This window comes from Aptenodytes patagonicus, chromosome 14, assembly GCF_965638725.1.
Source record: "Aptenodytes patagonicus chromosome 14, bAptPat1.pri.cur, whole genome shotgun sequence".
NCBI lineage: Eukaryota > Metazoa > Chordata > Aves > Sphenisciformes > Spheniscidae > Aptenodytes > Aptenodytes patagonicus.
This window is the reverse complement of record NC_134962.1, coordinates 10,984,897-11,007,968: the sequence shown is the minus strand read 5'-3', so window position 1 is coordinate 11,007,968 and position 23,072 is coordinate 10,984,897. Positions and strand designations below refer to the sequence as shown.

General features: G+C 41.2%; 1 protein-coding gene across 9 annotated transcripts in view; it reads left to right on the top strand.

Annotated features, from left to right (window-relative positions):
• Positions 1–23,072, top strand: part of EYA2 (EYA transcriptional coactivator and phosphatase 2) — a 105,846-nt gene that overhangs the window by 33,855 nt on the left and 48,919 nt on the right. For 8 of the 9 annotated variants that reach the window (XR_012996483.1, XM_076352041.1, XM_076352042.1 and 5 more), the window contains exons 2-5: positions 9,402–9,520; positions 14,673–14,721; positions 15,343–15,485; positions 18,371–18,487. Coding sequence is in view for 8 of the 9 variants with exons in the window: in XM_076352041.1 (XP_076208156.1) it covers positions 9,412–9,520; positions 14,673–14,721; positions 15,343–15,485; positions 18,371–18,487 (418 nt within the window). In the remaining variant the exon portion in view is untranslated. Of the gene's footprint in view, positions 1–9,401; positions 9,521–11,396; positions 11,442–14,672; positions 14,722–15,342; positions 15,486–18,370; positions 18,488–23,072 lie in introns of all 9 variants that reach the window. The other variant, XM_076352047.1, reaches the window with a different exon arrangement.

Below are 23,072 nucleotides of genomic sequence, written 5' to 3'. Positions count from 1 at the left end.
TATCAGGTGTTATTTCCTCATTCCAAATCTCATGGTTTTTCTTAAATCGTATTTTTGATTTACATTTAAGCGAGTTTTAGCCCTTGTGATTCTGAAGAGAAGGGATAAAAAGCATAGTTCTTCAGAGTGAAAAGAGGTGCCTAAGTGGTGACAAATAAGGCTCATGAGCCAGACCCTACAGTACCTGGTTTGTGAAGCCCTGTCTTTGGAGGCAGTTGTTTTGCGTTAGGGGCCATGTTTCTGCAGCTGGAGCTGCCAGAGTGTTTTTCAGCAGTCGCATGCAGCCCTGGCATGCTTGGGGGATCTGGATAGGAAGAGTTGTAATGGAATTAAAAAGCTTGTGAATGTCGAAGAGAAATGTGGAAACTGAAAGAGGTACGTTTGTGTGTATGCATATACATGTATGTATACTCATAGTATTTTATTTTTCAAATGACTGTAGGCTATAAGCTCATAGCATTTCTTACCAACTTAGTCTGTTCTGTGTGGTACTTGATTGTCCGCTGTAAGACAGCTGAGTAATTTTATTCTTTGGCAAATAATAAGGCCTTTTGCAAATGTTGCTCCATTTCGCAAACAGGTTCAATAGACAAAATAAAGGCATTCTGAAAAATTCAACTTTCTCATTTTGACTTATTCTAAGTGAAATACTAGTGCTGAAATTTATTTTAAAATACCCAGTGACTCAAAGCAGTTACAGAATGTATTTCCTGGTTAGGCTGCCAGATGAAAGTCTGTGGCGCGAACCCCATCATTAGCTCACTTCGAATTTTCAAGCTACCTTTCAGACTGTGCCTTCATAACAAAACAGTGAAGGTAGCTCGGCGTGTTTGTTTTTCTGTGCACTGAATCCCCTTTACCTTGGACTGCTCAACCAGAAAGTGCTGATGCTTCCCCTGGTCTATCTTCCTTCAATCTCTTCCCGAGTTAATTGCAGGAAGTGCGGGGGGGGCAGAATCACAGCCCAGCCTGGCCCCCCTCTTTCTTCTCAGTATTGCTCTGTGTCTGCAATGTGGGGATCGGGGAAAGAGCACCTGGAGAAGGGAGTAGTGGAGCCTTGCTTGGAGTAGGAAGAACACTTATTTATATGAAGACAGCCTGCTTTTTTTAAATCGACAGGTCTGAGGCAAGAAAGAATCATAGAATCATAGAATCATAGAATCATTGAGGTTGGAAAAGACCTCTAAGATCATCGAGTCCAACCGTCAACCCAACACCACCATGCCCACTAAACCATGTCCCTAAGCGCCTCATCTACACGTCTTTTAAAAACCTCCAGGGATGGAGACTCCACCACTTCCCTGGGCAGCCTGTTCCAATGTTTCACCACTCTTTCAGTAAAGAAATTTTTCCTTACATCCAATCTAAACCTCCCCTGCCGCAACTTGAGGCCATTTCCTCTCGTCCTAATGTGAGAGATGTGGGTAAGTAGGTAAAATAGTATTGTTTGTCTCTCACACACATTTTTGCATCTGCATTTTACATTTCTGTTACTTGGGTGATGACTTTTGGTCAGAAAAGTGTTTAAAAAAAAAAAAAAATCATTGAAAAGCAGTCTAGAATAGCAGGTGATGAAGCCTGGTGAAGCAAGCCAACGCTTCTGGAAATTCAGGACTTCCAGGGAAACAAGACATGCAGTTATTTTTGCCAGTCACAAGCACTCAAAAATCTTAAGGCAGGCTTTCCTCAAAAAAAAAAAAAAAAAAGTAAAGTTGGCTCAAAAAAATCATGAGACAGGATTTTTCATCTGTTTTGTACTGTCTGGTAGAGCAAGACTGAAAACTTCCAGTGAAGGTAAAATTTCAATCAAAAAGACTGTCTCATTTAAAAAAATAACAAAACAAAAAAAAAAGTGGGGAAGGATTTTAAAGCTATTGGAATACTTTGGGTATTTTTAAAACAATAGTGGTTTCAGAAGTGTGACAGAAGTGGTCTATTTTGTTATTTTCTCAGTTATTTTTCTTAGAATTGTTCAGAATTAACACATTTAAGAAAAAGGAATTTGAAAGTCTTAATGTAAACCCAAATCAATTTTTTTTTTAACATGAAGTGAATCATTTTAGATGTACATGATTTAATATGGAAAAGGAAGGGCTGTTTTTCTGTGTGAAAAGTTTTCCATTTGACTACTGAATTAACAAACGTATTTGTGATCCAGGTCTTACTTGGGTGCTGGTGCTCTTATTTCAAGTTTTGGGGTGGTTGTTTTTGTGTTGGTTTTTTTGTTTGTTTTGTTTTTGTTTAAACTGAAGCACTACCTGTGTATCTCTTACTGTGTTAGAGCTGTAGCTTTTTTTAACATAACCTTATGGCCAGCTATGCCAGTGCTGGACTAAACAAAAGATGAATGTTTCGGAAGACCAACAGTAAGATTTAAAAACTGGGTGACAAGATGTGCACAAGGAGAGTGATGAGGGGATGCGAAGTACAACTCAAGACCGCTGTGCTCTGGCCAGGGAGGGCTTGGATGTCCTGCATGCTCCCTGTGCAGCCTCTGCCCAGCTTTCTCTGAGCCACACAAAGGCGCTGCTCACATGGGGCTTTCTCCCCAGCTCTTTCAGAAAGCGAGTGGCATCCTGCTACAGTTGAAATGAAGATTTTCCTTGCTGTGGGCTTGAGTTTAGCCAATATACCTCCCAGCTCCTTCTTTGTCTCACCTGTTTATTTTTTCTCATCTCTCGTACTTGATCAGCAGTTAGCTGTGTGCCTGTCATCTGGAGCAGCCTCACTACCACCTCTTTTAATTTCTGATTTCAGTCTGATGTGCTTTGTCCCTTGCCTATCCTATCGCAACTTTTCCCTTGTTCCTCTTGGTTTAATCCTTAGCCCAAGATACTCTGTGCTGGAGAATAATGCAACTATATACCCCCAACCCCAGATTCTGTGCTACAAGCCATACTACTATGTGTCCTCTTATTTTTTGTGTCTGGAGTGGGCTGGGCAATGATAAATCCAGACAAGTACTGCTGCTTTTATTGTCCGATTACGTCAGTGAAAGGCAGCTTTGAGGAATATAAACAGCCTAAGGCATGCTGCCCTGCAGGTCACCTTGAAAGGATATCTTGTCATCGCGGCTGTACTGTCAGTCTTGTACATGAGCATTTATGCCAGCTCAGGTTTAACTTTATGCCTGTTCAGGCCTTTCCTGCTTACATCTATCAGATGTACTTGTGGATGAGCTAAGATTCATTATAAAAGAGAAAAGAGCATCGTGGTTTTCACCTGCTGGAGCATTTTTGAGTTCTTGAAATGGAACGAACAAAGGACCTATTATAGATGGAGAGAAAATGTCCTAACAGTGTGAGGAGGAATGTACTAACAGAGGAAATGAAATTACTTTCCTCTGCTTTTGAAATGCGTGGCTAGAGGTAGCCAAAATCTTCAGTATGGGAGATTCCCTATTATTATGCCACCTGGAAGGTGGCTGCAAGATAATAGCGTTTTTCCTGTTTATGAATGATTCCTTTTCTTGTACAGGGGCAGAGTAAAATGGGGAGCGTAATTTTGCAAGCAGTTAGTCCTGGCAAAGCTGGCTAAGCTGCCATGCTTCCCAAGGAATTAAAACAGTAGAAGTCTTAATTCCAAAAGAAAATTAATGAGACATAGCAGGTGCTTTTGAAAATTTTACCCATGTGGAAAAAAATTACAACAAATCTCGTATTTCTTAGGAATGAAGAAAAGACGAACTTTTTAGGATTGGGGTTTTGTTTGTTTGTTTTCTTTGAATCAGAGATTGAGAAAGCCATCTTCACACCTTTTTTTGCAGTTACCTTTTAGTAATTCACTTCTGAAACGTAGTGGTGAATGAGACTGTCGTCTTTTTTATGATGAGTAGCACTAGAGTCATAAAGTTGCAGATTTCTACTTAGTAATCTGCACCATTTTTTGAGGAGAATAAAGGTGAAAGCAGTTGATCAAGTAATTAAAACCAGATAAAGTCAGGGAAGCAAGACAAAAATGTTACTCTTGCAATTAGGCTGCAATCTCTGTCTCTACTCCTCCGTTTCCCAGCAAAGCTAAAAGCAGAGGACTTGGCTTGTACCACTCCTGCCTAGGGCTCTGTGTTGGCATATGCATATGTTTAGGAAGATCTAGTGGTTTAAGCTTGTATTTGGCCTCTAGCCAGATACAAGTAAAAATTCTTGAGAAGATCATCGCATGGGGTTGTTGCAGGGAGAGTCATTCCTAGATTTGCCTCTCTGCTCATGGACAAACTTTCCTTGCAGTTTCTTACTCCCTTAAAGTATCTTGTCTTTCCCATTGTGGCATCTGGCAGGTTTTTCTCAAGGGTGGGAGTCCTGTCTTTCATTTCTCACCTGCTTCATTCTGTGGGGCTCCTAACTCATCAATTCCTCCACTGATGGCAGATGCAGAGCTCATTCTCTTTATTTTTTCCACTATGCCAGCTTTTTCCCCCATACTGTCTTTTACTCCTGGTATGTCCTTTCTGAACTGTACCAACAACCTTCTGTTGCTCAAATACTCTCCTACAGACTGCTGTCATTACAGGGCAAATACTCTTCCTTGCATATATTCCCTCTGAAATATCTTCATCACTTGGCCATTGAGTTTACCCTGGTACTACTTACTGCCCAGGTGTCTTATTTACTGAAAATGCCCTGGAAATGCTCTTTTGAACATTTGTTCCACTTCATGTACTTGTATGTATTGAAGCCAGAATACTCTCTTCTCACCCCAGAAATGGAGTAGAGACGAGTGAAATATGCGGACTCCCAGGAAAAAGTCCACTGCCTCCACAGTGGGGATGGAAATGCCCGTGGTCCTGAGACGATGCCTTTAGTGTATTGTGGGGAGGATGCTAAAAGCAATTTAGAGCAGACTGAGAGATGCTTTAAATTATGCCTGAGCAGCAGAGGTCCAAGCTTTGGAAGGAGTCTCCTTCATCTCTTGCTGGTGCCTTCTGGCCTTTCAGCTGTGCTGAGCAGAGCTGTGGTGTGGTTGCATCTGCCCACAACGCCATGGTGGTTTCCTGTTTCATCCTTTCAAAATATTATCCATCAAGTTCTCATCACTATCAGTACAGAGCACCTTGCTGACTCAGTCTGCACACTGGGTCCTGCTTTGGCATTGCACTTATGCCTGTCTTTGAGTACTTTGCTGGAGAGAGAGGGGATCTCTCAGTAGTTTGATCTTCAGCACACGTTTGAGTGTTTTGAGTTGGGATCTGGAATCACTGCCTTCAAAACATCATTGTAAAAGAAAATGTGATTTGTAGGTTACCCGAACACCTCGATCAAAAATTTGAAACCTTAAAATGTTTAATTTGGCATTCCTAGCTTCAGAATGACTGAAAAAGACTGTTATTTTTCTTTTTTCCTTCCTAAACATTAGTAAAGAGAAAAGTTTCTGTTCTTGGCAGAGATTTTGTGGGTCAACTTTCAGGGCAAAATATTGGTTTTTGAGTAGGGGATTCTAATGGAAAAGCTGAGCACCAAATTCACACAGGTTCTTCTTAATTATAGAAGCCAAAAGCTCTTCCAGATGTCTGTCAGCCCAACATGCTAGATGCTGCCATCACTGGTTTTAATAAAAGCTCATATTCAGCAAACTTTATTACTGATTTACTGTACATTACTCAAGCCAGAAAATGTTTTTGCTCTAAAAAGCAAGCAAACAAAGACCTGATATTTTCATCAGTTGCACTCCAGCATGTCACTTACTCTTTTAAATACCATCCCGGTTCCATTATTTTACTGAAGATTTTCTGTAGATTGCCATTGTTAAAACTGGAACTTCAGAAACTCTTGTGAAGCGAGAAATGCACATGAACAAATCGGTAAATGGTGCGTGCAAAACAGGCAGAGCCACTAACAACACAAACACATACGTGACACGCACAACCAGACAGGCTTTTCTGTGAAAAGTTACCTGTTTGTACATGCAACTAATACATACTCTAAAGAAAAATGGAAGCTGAAAAAAAAGAAAAACCAAGGAAAATGTTACAGAACAAATACAGGGAAGTGTGATGTGACTTTGTGAATACAAAAGTGAAGAGAACAAAACCAGTAGAAAAATCATCAGTCAGAGAGTAGCTAATGAAATCTCTGAACAAGGATGTAATTAAAGTGCATTAATCATTATAAAAGATCATTTCCCTTTAAACATCTGCTCCCATTCACTTGGCAACAGTCTGGGCAGTGTCACGAATGATGGGGTTTTGGATTATGCTGAAGGGCATGTGTTATCTGAGAAACAATGTAGAACATCCCCAGCTTGACAGGATCTGGGACAGCAGTGCTTTTCCTCAATTCAGGTATAGCATTAAGGAAATAAGGTCAAAAAAAATTGGACATTGCTTACAGTGGAAAGGAAAACCTGGTATAAAACTGAATCCTGCCTTCTCAGCCATGCAAACAAAATTTAATTTGATGCCAAAGTAATTCCTCTGGGAAAAGAGCCCCCACCCAGCCTGCTGCTTTTAAGAGGGCCTTAGGAGCCATAGTTGCTTGTAGGAGAGACCTTGTTCCTCCCCACTGAGAAGTAAGCACCACAAAAGCCTTCCTGACCCCTTTCTCTGCAGCAGCCTGGCTGTACCAGCGAATGAGTGAGACTAGCTGTTTCAGGAGAAAAATCTCTTCTTCCTCTGGCATAAGTAAAGTGTGCGGACGGGCCATGACAATCCCTTACTGTCTGACAGCCTGTGGCTCCGAGGCATCTGCCTGCCTCCCCTGTGCCTGAGACTGCCTGTGAAGTGGATGCACATGCGCTTCAGTAAAGCATAACTTGCTCCAGTCCTATTAGGACTGAGTAAAGTTTGTCATGGGCTGTGTTTTGTTTAGGGTTAGGTCAGGAGTCCTGGATTGCTGTTTTGGTTCTGCCATTAGACTGAGTCAGGGAGGAATTTGTACAGCTAGGGACTATTTTTTTTATCCTTGTACAAATGTGGTACCTTGTTGCGTTTCCATGCAGTTGGTAGCATGGATGCTGGTTGTGGGCACAATTGGTGGCCCTTGTGCACCTGCATTTTTCCTTCTGTCTTGCTGTGCTTTAGTGTCTGTGTCTAAGGCAGGGAGGGAGAGGCAGTTGTGCTCGTCTTACAGGGACACATCTGAAGGTGGAACCCTTTGAGGCCCACTAGCAACAAAGATCCTCCAGCTGCAGAGCAACACTGATTTTTATGCTAGTCTTGTTTTCTTAGCAAATCTATAACACGCAGCAGTTAGGGAGCATGGGTCTCGTAAGTGTTGGATTCAGAGTACTGTATTTCTACCCCATTGGTCATTTACTGCTGACTTAAGGTCTCCTTCATGGCACGTAATCAGGAAGCCTTTACCAACCTCTGGACTTGAGGATACACTGGTGGTGAAAATACATATGCCCACATGGATTTCCAAGGGAGGCAGACAAGAGGAGCCCAGATCCCTTTTGGAGAAAGGAGGACTGGTGTTGCGGACATTGTACATGGTTATGCCACTTCATACCTATTTTTGGCAGTTCTGTAAATTCACAGAGGATGGATGCTTTTTCTGCCTGGGCAGAGTGCCTTTCCAGCTGTAAGGTGGGGAAAGTGAAAATGAACTCAGCTTTGGTCTTTGCTGTTCAGTTACAGGTAAAATAATTCATCTGGTTTGTGCCTGTTCACAACAATATTTACCCTCTTTGTAAGGGCTTTGTAAAAGTGGTTGGAGAGGTTCAGATAAAAAGCATGTGTTTTCTTGTTCTCTGTTTCTCAAAGCTGGTAAAGTCATATAGTGATATTTAAACAGAACAAACCTTTTTGCTTCTCACAGAAGTGCGTAGATTAGTATTGCAGAAGCCCAGTGTCAAGATTTCAGGTTTAAGTGCTGTTGTCTTTAACTTCAAGATGTTTTAGGTGTGCTATGGATTACTACTGGCCTGTTTCTGCCATGCCATCTGCTACCTTTATAGTCCAGCTCAGATAGGTCCCAGCCTGAGAGCAGGGGTGTGCCAGCCGCCTTTGCAGGTAGCGTGTTCAGTGCTGAGCAGAAAGGGGAGCCCAGCTGCAGCCAGGTGCCTCAGATCCACTCAATACTATATGCCCTCTCTCCCATCTGCTCTTGCTCGGGCCCTGCTCTGCCCAAGAGCACAGTTATGCTTTTCCCTAATAGCCCTAATTCCCCCCAGTAGCCTCCAGGGGACTGAAGTGAGGACATACTCTATGTGGCCGCAGAAAGCGAAGGACGTAGCATCCTTGAGTCCTCCTCTTTTCATCATTTGTTCTGCATCTGAACCAAAAGCTGCAAAATACATTGGTGTAGTCTTAGAAAATTCACATAGGTTTCCATGGCATTGTGTTTATTTTAAAAAAAATGAACACAATTAATTGACAAATTTAACTGCAGGTTTTCTTTGGCCAGTGGGTTCTTCACAGTTCCAGCTGCAGGCATTGGTTGCACAGGAAACAAGGGCAGAACATTATGGGGGTAAAGGTGTCCAGGAAACCTGCCTTGCATAAAAGCCATCGTGCAGATATCTAATGTAACACACAGTTTCCTTACTGTACTCACCCCGTTGTCTTTAGGCAAACTTGCAAACATAGTTATGCAAATCTATGCACTTAATGCCATATTTTGTACCCATCCAAAACATCCAACACTTCCAAGGGAAGCAAGCAGCTCTATTTCAAGCAAGTGTCTTTGAACTCCACTTCTAAAAAGGTGTATAGCAGGAGTTAAGACACATATATTGAAAATGGTGGTATTTAGATGAATAGACCTATTCGTGTTGTGCATAGGGTCTGAAATAATGATTTAGTCATTCTCTTTTCTGAACTGTGTGTGTAATGCAGAGTTTGTAAGCTTTCATTATAGTGTAGGTCATGTGCACACAAACAATTACGGTTTTCTTTGGAGACTCAAGTCCTGTATATTGTTCATTTGAAATTTTCGGTTAAATCAGATGAGGTTATTTATGTGAAAGGGACTGTCCTTGTATCACTGCCACCTAATGGTCAGGGCATTGTAGTTAGGTGCCTTGTTTAGGTGTCCCCTGGAAAACTGATCCTATCACCAGTACTAACCTGATTATCTTGTAAGACTAGATAATGCTGTTAACTGCCCTCGACTTCATTTTCAGGCCATAATAGTCTGTTCTGGAGCCTCGCTGGACACTAGTGTGTACATTCTCGCTCTGATGGCATATGAGAGATAAGGGAATTTAGTTTTCGTACGGCAAAATCCAGGAAGAAAGGGAAAGCATTAATCACATGGGTGTAATCTCCAAGGGAGCAAGTACTTCATTTTAATTCAGCATTTCCCTTTGATGAAAACTTTAGTGAATGTTATTATGTGGAATTTATATGAAGCCTGGGTTTAGGTAATTAGCTTTAATATTTATACTCTTAGGGAAAAAATGGAATCATTAGTAAGCATGCATAATTAATGAATAAATTATATTTTTCCTTTGTTTTCCTTCAGGTATAAGGAAATGCTAGATCTAGTGATATCACCCAGCCTGACTGTAAATAGAGAGTGCCCTGACAGACTGAAGCTTAACCTTTCTAACATTTATGCCACGGCTCCAGATGACATAGAAGGTAGGCTGCCTCTTTTGCTTACTGTTTACTGGCTTTAACACAATGTGTGTGTATATATGTAACCAAAGGGAACTAGCCACATGCAAGGCCCCTGCCTCTGACAATTAGTTCTACAGTATAGTGAGCAACTGAGATTTTTGAGTATTTTTTTGTAGATGCTCCAGTTGTGGCTGAATCCTTTAGTTTAGCAGTGGTTTGAATGCAAATGGAATTGAAATGTTTTATATGTAGATATATATCTGTGTATAGTAGGTGCGTACATATGCACATGTGTACGTATATGTTTGCTCCACTGGAATAATTACAGTATAAAACATATTTGTGCAGAGCTGGTAGTTTTTGTTTGGACCCCACTAGAGCCCCAGTCGTGGCATGAACGTGAGCCCTGTGCTTCGGTGGCTGTGCTGCTGCTGCTGTTGGGGTGGGGAGTGTGGGGGCTCCCAGGCCCACCAATGTATCGTGCAGCCAGAAAACATTTTGCCAAAGCAGCCCTGTGCCCCAGTTTGCATCGCTCTGAGATCATTGCTATCATCTCCAAATGGTTAGCCCTGCTGGCCTCTGGTCTGAAGTTTCACATTTGGCAGGTACCAAGGACAAATTCTTTCAGTAGTTGAGGCTCTGATGGAAATTTATCTGCTCTTCTCCTCCTCCTTCCCCCCCATCATACTGTTCAAGTGAAGGAAACAGAAGAATGTTAAATCTGCTAAAAAAATTATTGGCAAGTGATGCAGCTGAACTAGTTCTTGCTAGTACAATCCCAGCTATTGTTTGCTGTGGTCAGGATCTGTCAGCCTTCCTGTTGGAGGGGAGTTAGCAAAAGGCACTGGCTATTATGTTTTAGTAGTATGTTTAACCCTTCATTTATAGGCCAAGGAGATGTTTTGCTTGCATGTTTGCTAAGGTATTAGAAATTGCGTGATTAAATCACGTACATCATGACTGCCTATTTACAAGAGCGGACGAAGGGATAACAATCTAAAGGAAACATCCTTTTAAATGTATGTGTTTGCAGAAAAGATTAAAGCTAGAAATGATTTTTTTAAGTACATGATTTTGTAAACTTCTTGGTGCAGGAACTATTTGTTATTACGTGATATAAATAAGAGCCAATATAGCATTTGCACTGTTGGATACCAGTTTGCTAGTGACAGCTCATGTTGATACATTTCTTATAGAAATATTATGGTTATTTTTCTACAGAATGATCCCCTGTGCTACCAGGATTATGCTCTTTCCCTTGAAAATACTTCTTGTTAATTTGAAGAACAGGAAAATACTTGTGTGTTTGTCAAGTCTCAGACTGCCAGAGCTTTTAATGCAATAAATGCGCACAAATGTATGCTCTGTATTACGCATATAGTTTTAATTTTAGCAAGTCTAGTTGCAGTACTTATGTAGATGTCCACGTGGATGTCTGGCCTGCTATTTTCATGGGTGCTTATCATGAGATGTGCAATTATATCAATATAATTTTCAAATACATATTTTTCCTGTAATCCTACACTTTTGGATAGAAACACACGTAGGTGTAACTTACCTTTTCTTCGCAATGACAGTAGCATATTGCATGTTCACCCGCAGTAAATCCCCACTTGGCATTCTTGGCAAACATATTTACTCTGTACTTACCTCTTTCAAAAATAAAAAATTTGAATATGTAATATTTTTCAGATAGAAAAGAAATTAAGCTTATGCTCAAACTATCTGTTCTGCTGTTTTTCAAATGTAAAAGGCATTACAAATTAAATGAATGAAAACTAAAAAAGTGTATTTCTTCAATGCAATTCTGTTTGGCAATGAGGAACAGTGTGACAGAAATGGCATAGTTTTTGTTTTCACAATCTAAAAATTAATTTTCTAAACTGTTTTCTTTCAGGTAAGTCAAAGCAAATTTTTCATAGTGAGTTTGAAGGTGAGTCAGGTAAGCCTAGCTTTGGACTTAAAAACAATCTTTTTTTCTATATCTGTATGTGTAAATGAATATGTACATTTGTATAGCAGTATCCTTTGTCCATTTTTTAACTTTTTTTTTTAACTAAACCTCTCTGCCTGTTGCTTGGGAAATAGGTTACCCACATTTTATAGGTAGAGGAACTAAGGCAGGGTTGCTGCTGGGTTTTACTTTTCTAAGGTGTTTCAGGGTTGTAAGAGCATGAAGAAGGAGTCCTTATGGTTTTGTTTCTGTTAGCGATTAGGGCTGTATAGGTTGCACAGTCCCTCCCCTGACACACTCTCCTCCTGCCTGAGCTGTCCTTTGCAAACGGGTCAGTGCTCAGAGCACATAATGTCTGCAGGGGACCCTGGAAGAGGACACAAGGGCGTTGTAGCTGTGACATTTGCCCTTCTGCGGTGTTTTGGGGGTGTACTCAGCCAGAGGGAGAGCTCTGGCAGAACTAGTGGACAACTTAGGAGAGGTGGGATCAGAAGGGGCACGAGGCTTGAATTTGTTGTGGAGGAGGGTGCAATGAGAGGGATATGGCACAGGAAAGCACTTTGGAGGAGGAAGAGCGGAGAGTGGGTGATGAAAGTGTGTTTGATCACAGTGGCTGTATTTGGGTGAGTTTGTTCTGTTTCTTCTTCATACCCAGAAAGGAGAGGAAGGGAGTAGAACAGATGTCCAGCATGGTGCTAGGAAGGACATTAGAGTCCAGTGCATAGGCTTGTGGACAGATGACTCTTGGGGTCTGTTGCTGCACAGGTAGATGTATCCAAGCTTTGTTTTTTGCTTAATAATAATAAGCAGCAGTGTCGACGCAGTCGTGGCCAGCTCACTCTGAAACCTGTTCCCCCCAGTCATCAGTGTCTTTGTTACCAGAGCCACCTTCCCTAAAACAACAATGCTGCAGTAACACTGCTCTGATACTGCACGTGAAACAGCTGGGAGACTCTTAAAGGTATGCATGGGGCAAGAAAGCGGTTGCAGTCGGCTTGCAGGCACTCGGCTGGGTGACAGGTTGCTGGGGAGAGAGCTGAGAGGCTCGGGAACATTACCCAAAAAAGGCTGTTTGCTTTCAGATGCAGAAAAGAGTTCAGTAAGCACCTAAGCACAGACACCTTTATTTTCACATTTTTTTATCTATTCTAACCTAATGTGTAGTTCTCATTAAACAACTGCAATTATCCTGGAGAAGAGAGAAAGGAGTACATGGATATTATTTAATTTTTTTTTAATTTTGAATAAAGTTATCTCTGAAGATTTCTGAGTTTGTGAAAAAAGGGTGTCCTCTTTGAAGAAAGTGTACATTTTAGATGTTTCCATCTTCTAATCAAATGTTACTGTTTCCTAGGAAATTCAGCTCAGTCTTACTACGCTCAGTATTATGTTTCCTAGGAAATTCAGAATTTCAGTATTATTATATACAGTAAACATTATACAAATTAATATTCTAAAAAAATCTTGTAATTAATATTTTCAGTATTATTATTTACATTCTGGAAATCAATATTCTAAATAAAGAATAATATCTAATAATTAATACTTTTAGTTGGAACTCATGCACCTCCATTGGTTTTTTTTCATAAACAAGTGAACAAAGATAAAAATGCATTTTTAAATGAAATTTAGTTTGAAAAGGTATCAGATTAAATGTCTGTTTTTAAAAATTGTTATAATGTGAAATGATAAAGCCATGTAAAATGTTGTGAAAAAGGGTTGTGTAGGAAAGAACAATTTCAAGAGTGTTAAATCAGGAAGAATGAACGTTTCATGTATGAGCATGTCGGATTTTTTTGGACATTCTCTCCATGTTTACGGCATAACAAGTTACTCAAACCCATAGGACTATTTGCATGTATTTAGACTTTATGTGTACTTGCGTATTTCATTAAATAAAACCTGCTTTAAATGTTTAATTCACCAACTTACAAACGACTGGACAATTGAAGTGGTGCTGGTTTGGACAACTTCATACTGAAGATAATCCTTCTACAGCATTGTGGGTACGTCCCTGTTGATGCATGGGACAGCACTGCAGATGTTTCCTGCCTGGCAGTAGCGATATGCAGGCATTGGGGGCACTGCAGGAATCTCCCTTTCCACCCAGCATGTGCACCTGCAGTTGAGAGATCATCTTCTGCATGAGATAGGGTGATACTTCCTATCGTGTGTAACAAATTACACCATAGATACCAACAGCCAATGTCAAGGATGGTGGTGGTGCTGCCATCAGCAGACAACATGATGCTTGATGTTCTCCCTGCGTGGAGAAGCTGTGTGCAATTAGTCTGGTATGTTCATTGATGCAGCCAGCAGATAGGCTGAACTGTTGTGCCTAATGTCATTATTGATGATTGTGAGGGTGTTTTGGCATTTATAGTGCTGTAGTAACATCTGACAGCTCCAGCCAGGAACTGAGAAGCAAAATTTGATGGCGTTATGGAGGCAACCTGCATAATACTCATGGTGGCATTTAGGTATGATGTTTGCAATACAACTTGCAGGCAACTTGCAGGTTTTAATTTAGATTTTTTAAAATTTTAATTAATAAACCTAAATTTATCTCTAAAGATGGTGGCACATTTTTGTTTGATAGTGTTGCAGGACACAACTGTTTGGTACATTGGAAGGCATCCTGCACATATAACCTCTGTGATACGTTTTCTACTGGTTTAATGTTTTGATTCCTGGCAGGTCAATAAGGTAGGTGAGAGTTAACTCAAAAAATTCAAGAGTGAGGAGATTTACAATGTTGTATTTTTAATGTTTATTTTGATTTGATGTATTTTAACGAACGTTAAAGATAATGAGTCATGGTCTAGGAGAGTACCAAAAAAAAGGAAAAGGGCAAAAAGTACAGTGAGCTTAAATCACTTCAATAATCATAGTAGTTGCTTTTATAGCCTTTAGCATATGAGTCATCCCACCAAAGCCCAGCTTCATGATTGATATCAGTCATATGAGAAGAAAAAGAAGAAAAAACTGGTAGCTCAATCAATCGGTATCACCCTCAGTTAAAAACTGAATCTATATTTATTTGTTGTTAAGTGGAGAATATCTTTCTTATCTACTTCAGTTTGTGGAGATTCACTAAAAACAAAGTCTTCTAATTCCTGTATATTTTTCTCAAACCAGCAGTGGTAAAAACAGTGGTATCGGCTTGGCCATAGAACAGAACTTGATGAAAATCTAAGACCCTTTAATTTTGTTTTCCAGGCAGCAGCAAAGCAGCACCACAGTGTCCTCTCCATCTGTACTCCACAAAGTGAGTGCTTGTGCCAAGTGCTGTAACTTAAAAACCGTGTTTTGCTGAACAGCCATTTTGTGTAGACTTCTGTCACCTTATAAAGCATTCACCTTAAGCATATCCACCTGTTCCCCTGCATGTCTCTGGCCCAATGAAGTAACTGGTTCTTAACCTTGTTAGATATGGAGTGAAAGAAGGTTTGAGGTACTGTGCGCTGTACTTTCATACCCCTGGGAATCGAAACCTTATCAGTTTGAATATTGTTGTGTTTATAAGTGACCACAGAGGAATGTGTTGAAATGTCAGAGGTTTCCCGTGACACTTGCTTGTTTGGCAAACTCAAAATGAAACATAAAATAAAATCAACACTCTGATTTTTCATTTTTTTAACTTGCACATATTTTGCGCAGTCTTAAATTTGCCATGCATTTAGGTAGCTTAATCTTAATAGCTCATATCAGGAGCCGTATACTGAAACAAACTTTTGCCCCAGTCTAGTCAATTCTGAGTTCCCAAAATATTCACCATCATACTTTGGATATTATCTTATCAAAATGTCTATAAATGTTCTATATGTGCTCTAGAAGATCATGTACTGTAACTATTGCCTTAGACCTTCTGTTTTCTTGTTCTGAATAGACATTATCCCCATATAGTGACAGTCCCATCTTTCCCAACAATGGCAACGTATGGACAGACTCAGTACAGCGCAGGAATCCAGCAGGCTGCTGCATACACTGCCTATCCTCCTCCGGGGCAGCCCTATGGCATACCTTCCTACAGTGAGTACTCTGACATCATGTTACCTTTGAGGACATCTTCATCGTGCTCCTAGAAAAATACATTTGAAGTCTTAAGTTTTAAAATGAAAGGTCATTTCTGTCTTGGCAATGTTATCTTCTTAGGCTTAGAGGAAAATCTGACTTTGTTAAAACTGTTAGGATTACTTTGAACTATCTGTCAGCTCTTGATATCCTGGGTTATGGTCTTACAAACTAGGTAAGTTTGGAGCCAGTCAGCAGTAAAATATGAGGCAGCATGAGAAACTCGGATTCAGTAGGATGTGCTACTTAGGAGTAGTAGCTGGTGAGTGTTCCCATGACTCACCGCCAAGACAAAGTCTCTTGCAGTAAATATGATATTTAGGTAAACTACACTTTGCCTTCCTTGATTCTTCCTGGGGTTTCAATGATACAAGCTACTTTTAAGAAAAATTTTTTGTATATTATTACAGAAGAACCAAGGCACAGAGCAGAATAAGGCACTGGTGAAATGATACAGAGTACTTTGAGTTTGGAAGACAGTTTGTGTTCATACGGATGGTTGTTAGCTGTAGGTGCAGTAAACAGTTTTAACCCCGGTCAGCTTTGTAGCCTGCTTTCCTGCACAGCCTCGCCAGCAGCTGTGGGGAGATGGTGCTGGGCAGGAGCAGCTGGGGGATTCAGATGGGGCTAATTAAACCAGCACTCCTGATGGGGGAATGCCTGGTAAACCAAGTGTTAAGAGTGTCCTCAAGCTCTGCATGGAAATACTGAGCTCTTGAGGGAGCTGGGAAGTTCTTTCCACTCCTAAAGACCAAAGAGATATTGCTCTTGCTTAGGTACAGCTCTTTAACATAAGGCTTTGGGCCCCTTATTCCCAGCTGATCCTGTGAGTGCTTGCAGCATTAAAATGACTTCACAGTTCTGTTTCCGCTCCTGGTTTCTCTTGTGCTCTTAAACACCTTCGTTTGCTTGGCAAATACAGTATCCCTTCCAACAAGAAGCTTCTATACAGCCATTGACAAGGCTTTTACTGAAGGGAAATTCAATGCAATGGTCTGAAAGGCCAGGGAAATGGGCTTGGCAGAGCTGAAGCTCTACCAGGATGATGAGAGGAATGTTTTGAGACCCTTTCTTGGAGCTACTTGTGTGTTTGCATCAGCTGGCTGATTTCCAAGGCAAACTCTGAACAGTTGTCCTGTTAGAGCAGGTGAAAGTAGAACCATTTGCTACTGCCTAGAGTCTTTAGGGCATACATGTGTCAGGCCCATATGCTGCTTATAAATCCTGTGGATGACCTCTTAGCATCCTTGAACAGTGATTTCCCTCCCCCCGCCCATATACCCTCTCTGAGATACTCAGCACAGCATATGAAAAACTCCACCTGGCTGACAACCAAGAACAATGAAGCAGTATTGTTTTTAGGCACAAAAATAAAACTCAGCCAGTTTCTAGACAAAACAGAACATTGTGTGGAAATTAATTTGGTGCTAAGTTATTTCGCTGTCTGACAACAATTTTTAGACTTCCAAAAAGACCCATTCGCTGAAGATTAATTGTAGCTGGGGTAGGTTGAATGCTCGCATGCGGAGTGCTGATGTAATTGAAAAGCATGGGATGTTATGAAAAGCGGCGTCTCCGCGCACACTCGCAAATCCCTTCACTTCCCCAGCAGTAATGGAGCCGGACGCTTGCACCAACACATGTTCATTCACTGTCCAAATAAACTTCCTGCATTTCACAATGCAGTATTGTCATCTTGTTGCTAACTTGTACTCAAAGTTGCATTGCAGCTATTCTCACCTAAAGCTAAAAGAAGTGATTTTTTAATAGAGGAAACATTATCTGGAAGAACTTACTCCCAACCTGAGCAAATGCAGACTTGTTGCTTTTAAGAGTCATTAAGCTAGAAAACAGCATGTTTGGTGAAAGGCACATGAATTCAACTTGTCTTTTGGAAAGTTTGCCTACAAGTGCTAAAAGATGACAACAGCCTGGGAAGCGTATAAATCCAAGACCAGAACATCAACAGGGTCTTTGTTTAGTCCCAGCACTCAGGGTGTGTCCAATGGCCATTTTTTGTTTTGTGCAAATAGGCATGCAAAGGAGGGAAGGATCACGCCCAAAGGGTTCATAATAAGACGCACCTTTCAGCTGTTTATTTTAATAATACAGCTGTACAGTCTTGGCAGCATCTCAGAATAAAATATCAACCCCTTTCACTACCAGCAAAGGTTTCATCTTGCAATGTTTAATTCAGCTATTGCTGTTCCCCCTGCAAATTGTCAGTTTAATTGCCTGATTTTAGTAATGAAAAGATTTTTGTGGCTCAGGGCTTACCTATTATTCCTGAACTGTGTGTTATATCTAACTGAATAGATGATAACCCTCCTGTATGACTTGCCAATAAATATTTTGCTACCAAAGTTGAAAATATAATGCAAGTAAAAGATAACTCTGTTGAGAACAGAAGTCTTGAGGTTATTTCGCTGAAGGTCCTGTTGCTTTGTTAATCATTGCTTGCATCTGATAACAGTTCAGAAAGTTCATGAGTCAATGAGTTTGTTTAATTCTAAAACAAAACTATTTGTTCAGAAATTGTTTTTGAAAACAGTATTATTCATGGTTGTTTCCCCATCTTAGCAAAAGTTCATTCAGGTGTGAGTACAGGATGTAGCTGACTCAAATAATATTTGTGATTAATTTACTTGACTCTATTATTTAAGAGTTTACCTGTTTGGGTAATGCAGATAATTAAAAAAAGATATATAAGTAAGTGTAGGAAAAAAAGAGTTTATTAGGTTAAAATCTAGCTGAAAAATTTTTAATTCCTAAACTTACTTTTTTACACCTTTGTATGACAAACACTCATGTTCTGCTCTTGGTTCCTACTGTATGCCCCAAAGGCATCAAAACAGAGGACAGCCTGAGCCATTCCCCAGGACAGAGTGGATTTCTAAGCTATGGATCCAGCTTCAGTACCCCGACTGCCGGACAAGCACCGTACACGTACCAGATGCATGGTGAGTACAGCTTGGTGCCTTGCAGGATGTGCTATGAGAAGTCAGAATCCTATATACCCCCATATTAGACCAATTCTTCTTCTTTTGCAATTACAGTGAAAAGCTTAGGTATAGGCAGTCAGGGTAGGGAAGGAGGTAAGTCTTCATAGAGCTGTTTTGCTCATCAAGGAATTAATTTCTGGCTGAGGTACTAGATTTAGCACTAGTATACCCTAGGAAAACTTCACATACGATCAATATAAGCTTTGCCTTTCTGCAGAAACTGTCTTCTTTTTTTAATTCATTTTGTGACTGCATACCTGGGATTGTTGTGTGAATTCCTAGATTCTGAGCGGAAGAAAAACAAATGTGGTTTTACACTTCATGCAAACAGAAACGTTAGTATTATGTTTCTGCCCTATGCTGTCCTGAACAAACTGCTCTGTGGTTAAACTGCTGTATATTCTCTCCACTATTTTTTTTTTTTAAAAAGCTGATAACTTAATACTAAAAAAATTTTTTTTACTGTTAAGACACAACTAATACCTGCTAAGATACATCTGCCTGTTTTAGCTCCCAAAGTACCAACATCATTAATTACCTACATACTACTGAGGTAAGGTTCAGAAGAGCAGAGCTGAAAGCAGCTGTTTTTTCGTCAAGGTTACCGAGCTAAGATTTAGTAAGTTTAGAATAACTTTTATTGTTGTTAGAATAAAAATTGATTATAAAATAATCAGTTGGATTCCCTTAAGGCTTCAAAGACAGTGCCTTGTGCTTGTAGCTTTATGACACTTTGTTGTACAACCAGGAAGGCCAAAATACACTTTTATTTCTAAAAATAAACTTAAAGTTCTTTTCTGGTCATTCCATTTGAGAAGCTGTATGAAACACCAATTCTCAGGAGATTAAATGTTGACTTGCCAACTCCAAGAAAGTCATGAAAGGGTTTAAATCTGAATTGCCAAGAAGTGTAAAGTAAATGAAAATGGTGGAATTTCATTTGTGATTCCCTTTAGCCCATTTCTAGCATGGTATTTGATTTCTTTGAACATTTTGGTGCTGTTGGTCAGAAACCTGAACTGGACATGGCAGGTTTTTATTATTTGGCTGGTGTTCCATGTGCTTTTTCTTCCAGTGTGTACTGTTCCTGATCTTTGTGAACTATGTTGATTTTTATTTATTTATCTTTTTATTTTCCTGGGACTTGCTGAGTCATTAAGCATGAATTGGAGGAGGAGTACTAAAATTTGGATGTACTCTGTGTAATCTAAATTTAAAAGCACCTGTCCAGACAGTCCTGCAAAGAATGATGATAAATTCTAAGGCAACAATAGCAGATGAGAGGAACCATAGCATAACCATTTCAGCTTTATCAATTGTTTTACATACAAGAATAGTGAGTATATTCTGAGAAATAGATTATGTCCTTAAAATGTCACTCCATCTCTGTGCCTCCACCTTGAGTCCCCTGGGAGTGCACTTAAATTCCTCACCTGTAGGCCTCATATTCTGAGTCCACTTTGGTGTTTGTATTGAACTTAGAATCATAGAATAGTTTGGGTTGGAAGGGACCTCTAAAGGTCATCTAGTTCAACCCCCCTGCCGTGGGCAGGGACATCTTCAACTAGATCAGGTTGCTCAGAGCCCCGTTCAACCTGACCTGGAATGTTTCCAGGGATGGGGCACCCACCACCTCTCTGGGCAACCTGTGCCAGTGCTTCACCACCCCCAGCGTAAAAAATTTCTTCCTTATATCTAGTTTGAATCTACCCCCCTTTAGTTTAAAGCCATTCCCCCTTGTCCTGTCGCAACAGGCCCTGCTAAAAAGTCTGCCGCCATCTTTTTTTATAAGCCCCCTTTAAGTACTGATAGGCTGCAATAAGGTCTCCCCGAAGCCTTCTCTCCTCTAGGCTGAACAACCCCAACTCTCTCAGCCTTTCTTCATGGGAGAGCTGTTCCATCCCCCTGATCATTTTCGTAGCCCTCTTCTGGACCTGCTCCAACAGGTCTGTGTCTTTCTTATGCTGAGGGCTCCAAAGCTGGACGCAGTATTCCAGGTGGGGTTTCACCAGAGCAGAGTAGAGGGGCAGAATCACCTCCCTCAACCTGCTGGCCATGCTTCTTTTGATGCAGCCCAGGATACGATTGGCCTTCTGGGCTCCTGGACGTTGTCGGCTCATGTCCAGCTTTTCATCCACCAGTGCCCCCAAGTCCTTCTTGGCAGGGCTGCTCTCAGTCCCTTCATCCCCCAGCCTGTCTTGATAGTGGGGGTTGCCCTGACCCAGGTGCAGGACCTTGCACTTGGCCTTGTTAAACCTCATGAGGTTCACACAGGCCCACTTCTCGAGCTTGTCCAGGTCCCTCTGCATGGCACCCCATCCCTCTGGCGTGTCGACCACACACTCAGCTTGGTGTCATCTGCAAACTTGCTGAGGGTGCACTCGATCCCACTGCCTATGTCACTGATGAAGATATTAAACAGTACCGGTCCCAATACAGACCCCTGCGGGACACCACTCATCACCGATCTCCATCTGGACATTGAGCCATTGACCACTACCCTCTGGATGCGACCACCCAACCAATTCCTCACCCACCGGACAGCCCACCCATCAAATCCGTATCTCTCCAATTTAGAGAGAAGGATGTTGTGGGGGACCGTGTCAAAGGCATTATAGAAGTCCAGATAGAGGACATCTGTAGCTCTTCCCATGTCCACTGATGTAGTCACTCCATCAGAGGAGGCCACTAGGTTAGTCAGGCAGGACTTGCCCTTGGTGAAGCCATGCTGGCTGTCTCAAATCACCTCCCTGTCCTCCATGTGCCTTAGCATAGGTTCCAGGAGGATCTGTTCCATGATCTTCCCAGGCACAGAGGTGAGACTGACTGGCCTGTAGTTCCCCAGGTCTTCTTTTTTTCCCTTTTTAAAAATGGGGGTTATGTTTCCCCTTTTCCAGTCAGTGGGAACTTCACCAGACTGCCAGGACTTCTCAAATATGATGGATAGTGGCTTAGCAACTTCATCCACCAGTTCCTTCAGGACCCATGGATGGATCTCATCAGGTCCTATGGACTTGTGCTCTTTCAGGTGCCCTGATGTTCTCCCACAGTGGGCGGCTCTTCATTCTCCCAGTCCCTGCCTTTGCCTTCTGCGGCTTGGGCGGTGAGGCTCGAGCTCTTGCTGGTGAAGACAGAGGCAAAAAAATCATTCAGTACTTCCACCTTCTCTGTATCCCGGGTAACCAGGTCTCCCATTTTGTTCCGGAGAGGGCCTATGTTTTCCCTTGTCTTCCTTTTATCCCCGACGTACCTATAGAAGCTTTTCTTGTTGCCCTTGATGTCCCTGGCCAGATTTAATTCTATCAGGGCTTTAGCTTTCCTAACCTGATCCATGGCTGCTCAGACAATTTCTCTGTATTCGTCAACTTGACTAGTAAAAAATAAAGATTTTGTCTTCTGCTAAACCTCAGCACACCTGCATTTGAAAGTGGCTTGCATTAAGCATGAATTGCGATGAGTGCATGAACTGAGCCAAGCGTTTAAAAAACATTTCCAAGAGATCTAAATGTAAATATTCTTGCTGTTTCTTAGCAAATATCTTCATTACTGTCAAAGATGTGACAGTAGCACAAAGGAACATACCTCAAGTAGTTTAAAATTACTCAATTCATGTGCTGGTGAACGGGAAGAATCAGGAAGCCTATCAGCCATGCAGGCTAAATGTGCTGCACCCTTTCCTGGTGTAGCTATACATATCCAGACTCACTAGTTTAAAAGCAGCTCAGGTGCAACTGCAGCAGCTCTCCTGGCAGCAGTGCTAGTCTGTCTGTACCACATGCACATGAGCTCTCTGAGAGACTGTTTCAGTGGAGGAAAAAAGTCACTCCAAGGGGAGTGACTTGGCTGGAGGGAAGGCGAATGCGCACAAGGATAAAGGTCTGCCCTGGCTTGTCCTTCCCTCAGAGATTTTCCAAGGGTTGGAAAACCAAAGAGGAATTGCATGGCTTTCCCAGTTCTTGTAGAAGCCATGGAAGGGGAGAGAGATAAGGCTCTCATTTTGCTTTGTGATATTGTTGGGGGTCTTTTTAAAAAACTCTAGGCAAAATGCCCTTTTGTGTCATTACACTTAGCTATCTCCCTTGAAAAACTGTCTCTGTCAATTCTCTCAATTCTTCTCAACCTTGAATGTGAAAGGTGGACAGACACATCCACTTTGATTTTATGTCTGAGAGCAAATAAGATCCTAAACAGTTATGAAAACTGGGAAACAAGGTAAAACCCATTTTATTCTAGAAACTATTTAAGAAAGCTGAAGACTGAGGTGACCCCCTGCTGAGACTTCACGTGCTAGTTTTCTCAGAGCACGTATCTCTAATGCTAAGGTGGTTTTTGTGGCTTGAATCCCTCATGGGACATGCTGGAGACACCTGGGTTGAATGTGGCACAAAAAAAATAAAAAAAAAAACCAGCATATGGTTTTTTGGGGTCACCTTGACTCCTACAAGCTTCATCTGTCCTACTCCTAACAGGAGTTCAGTTCTTGGCTTCTATTTTGCTCCTTGAACGTATCAATCGTGTCTTGAGATTGTGTTACACTGTCAGC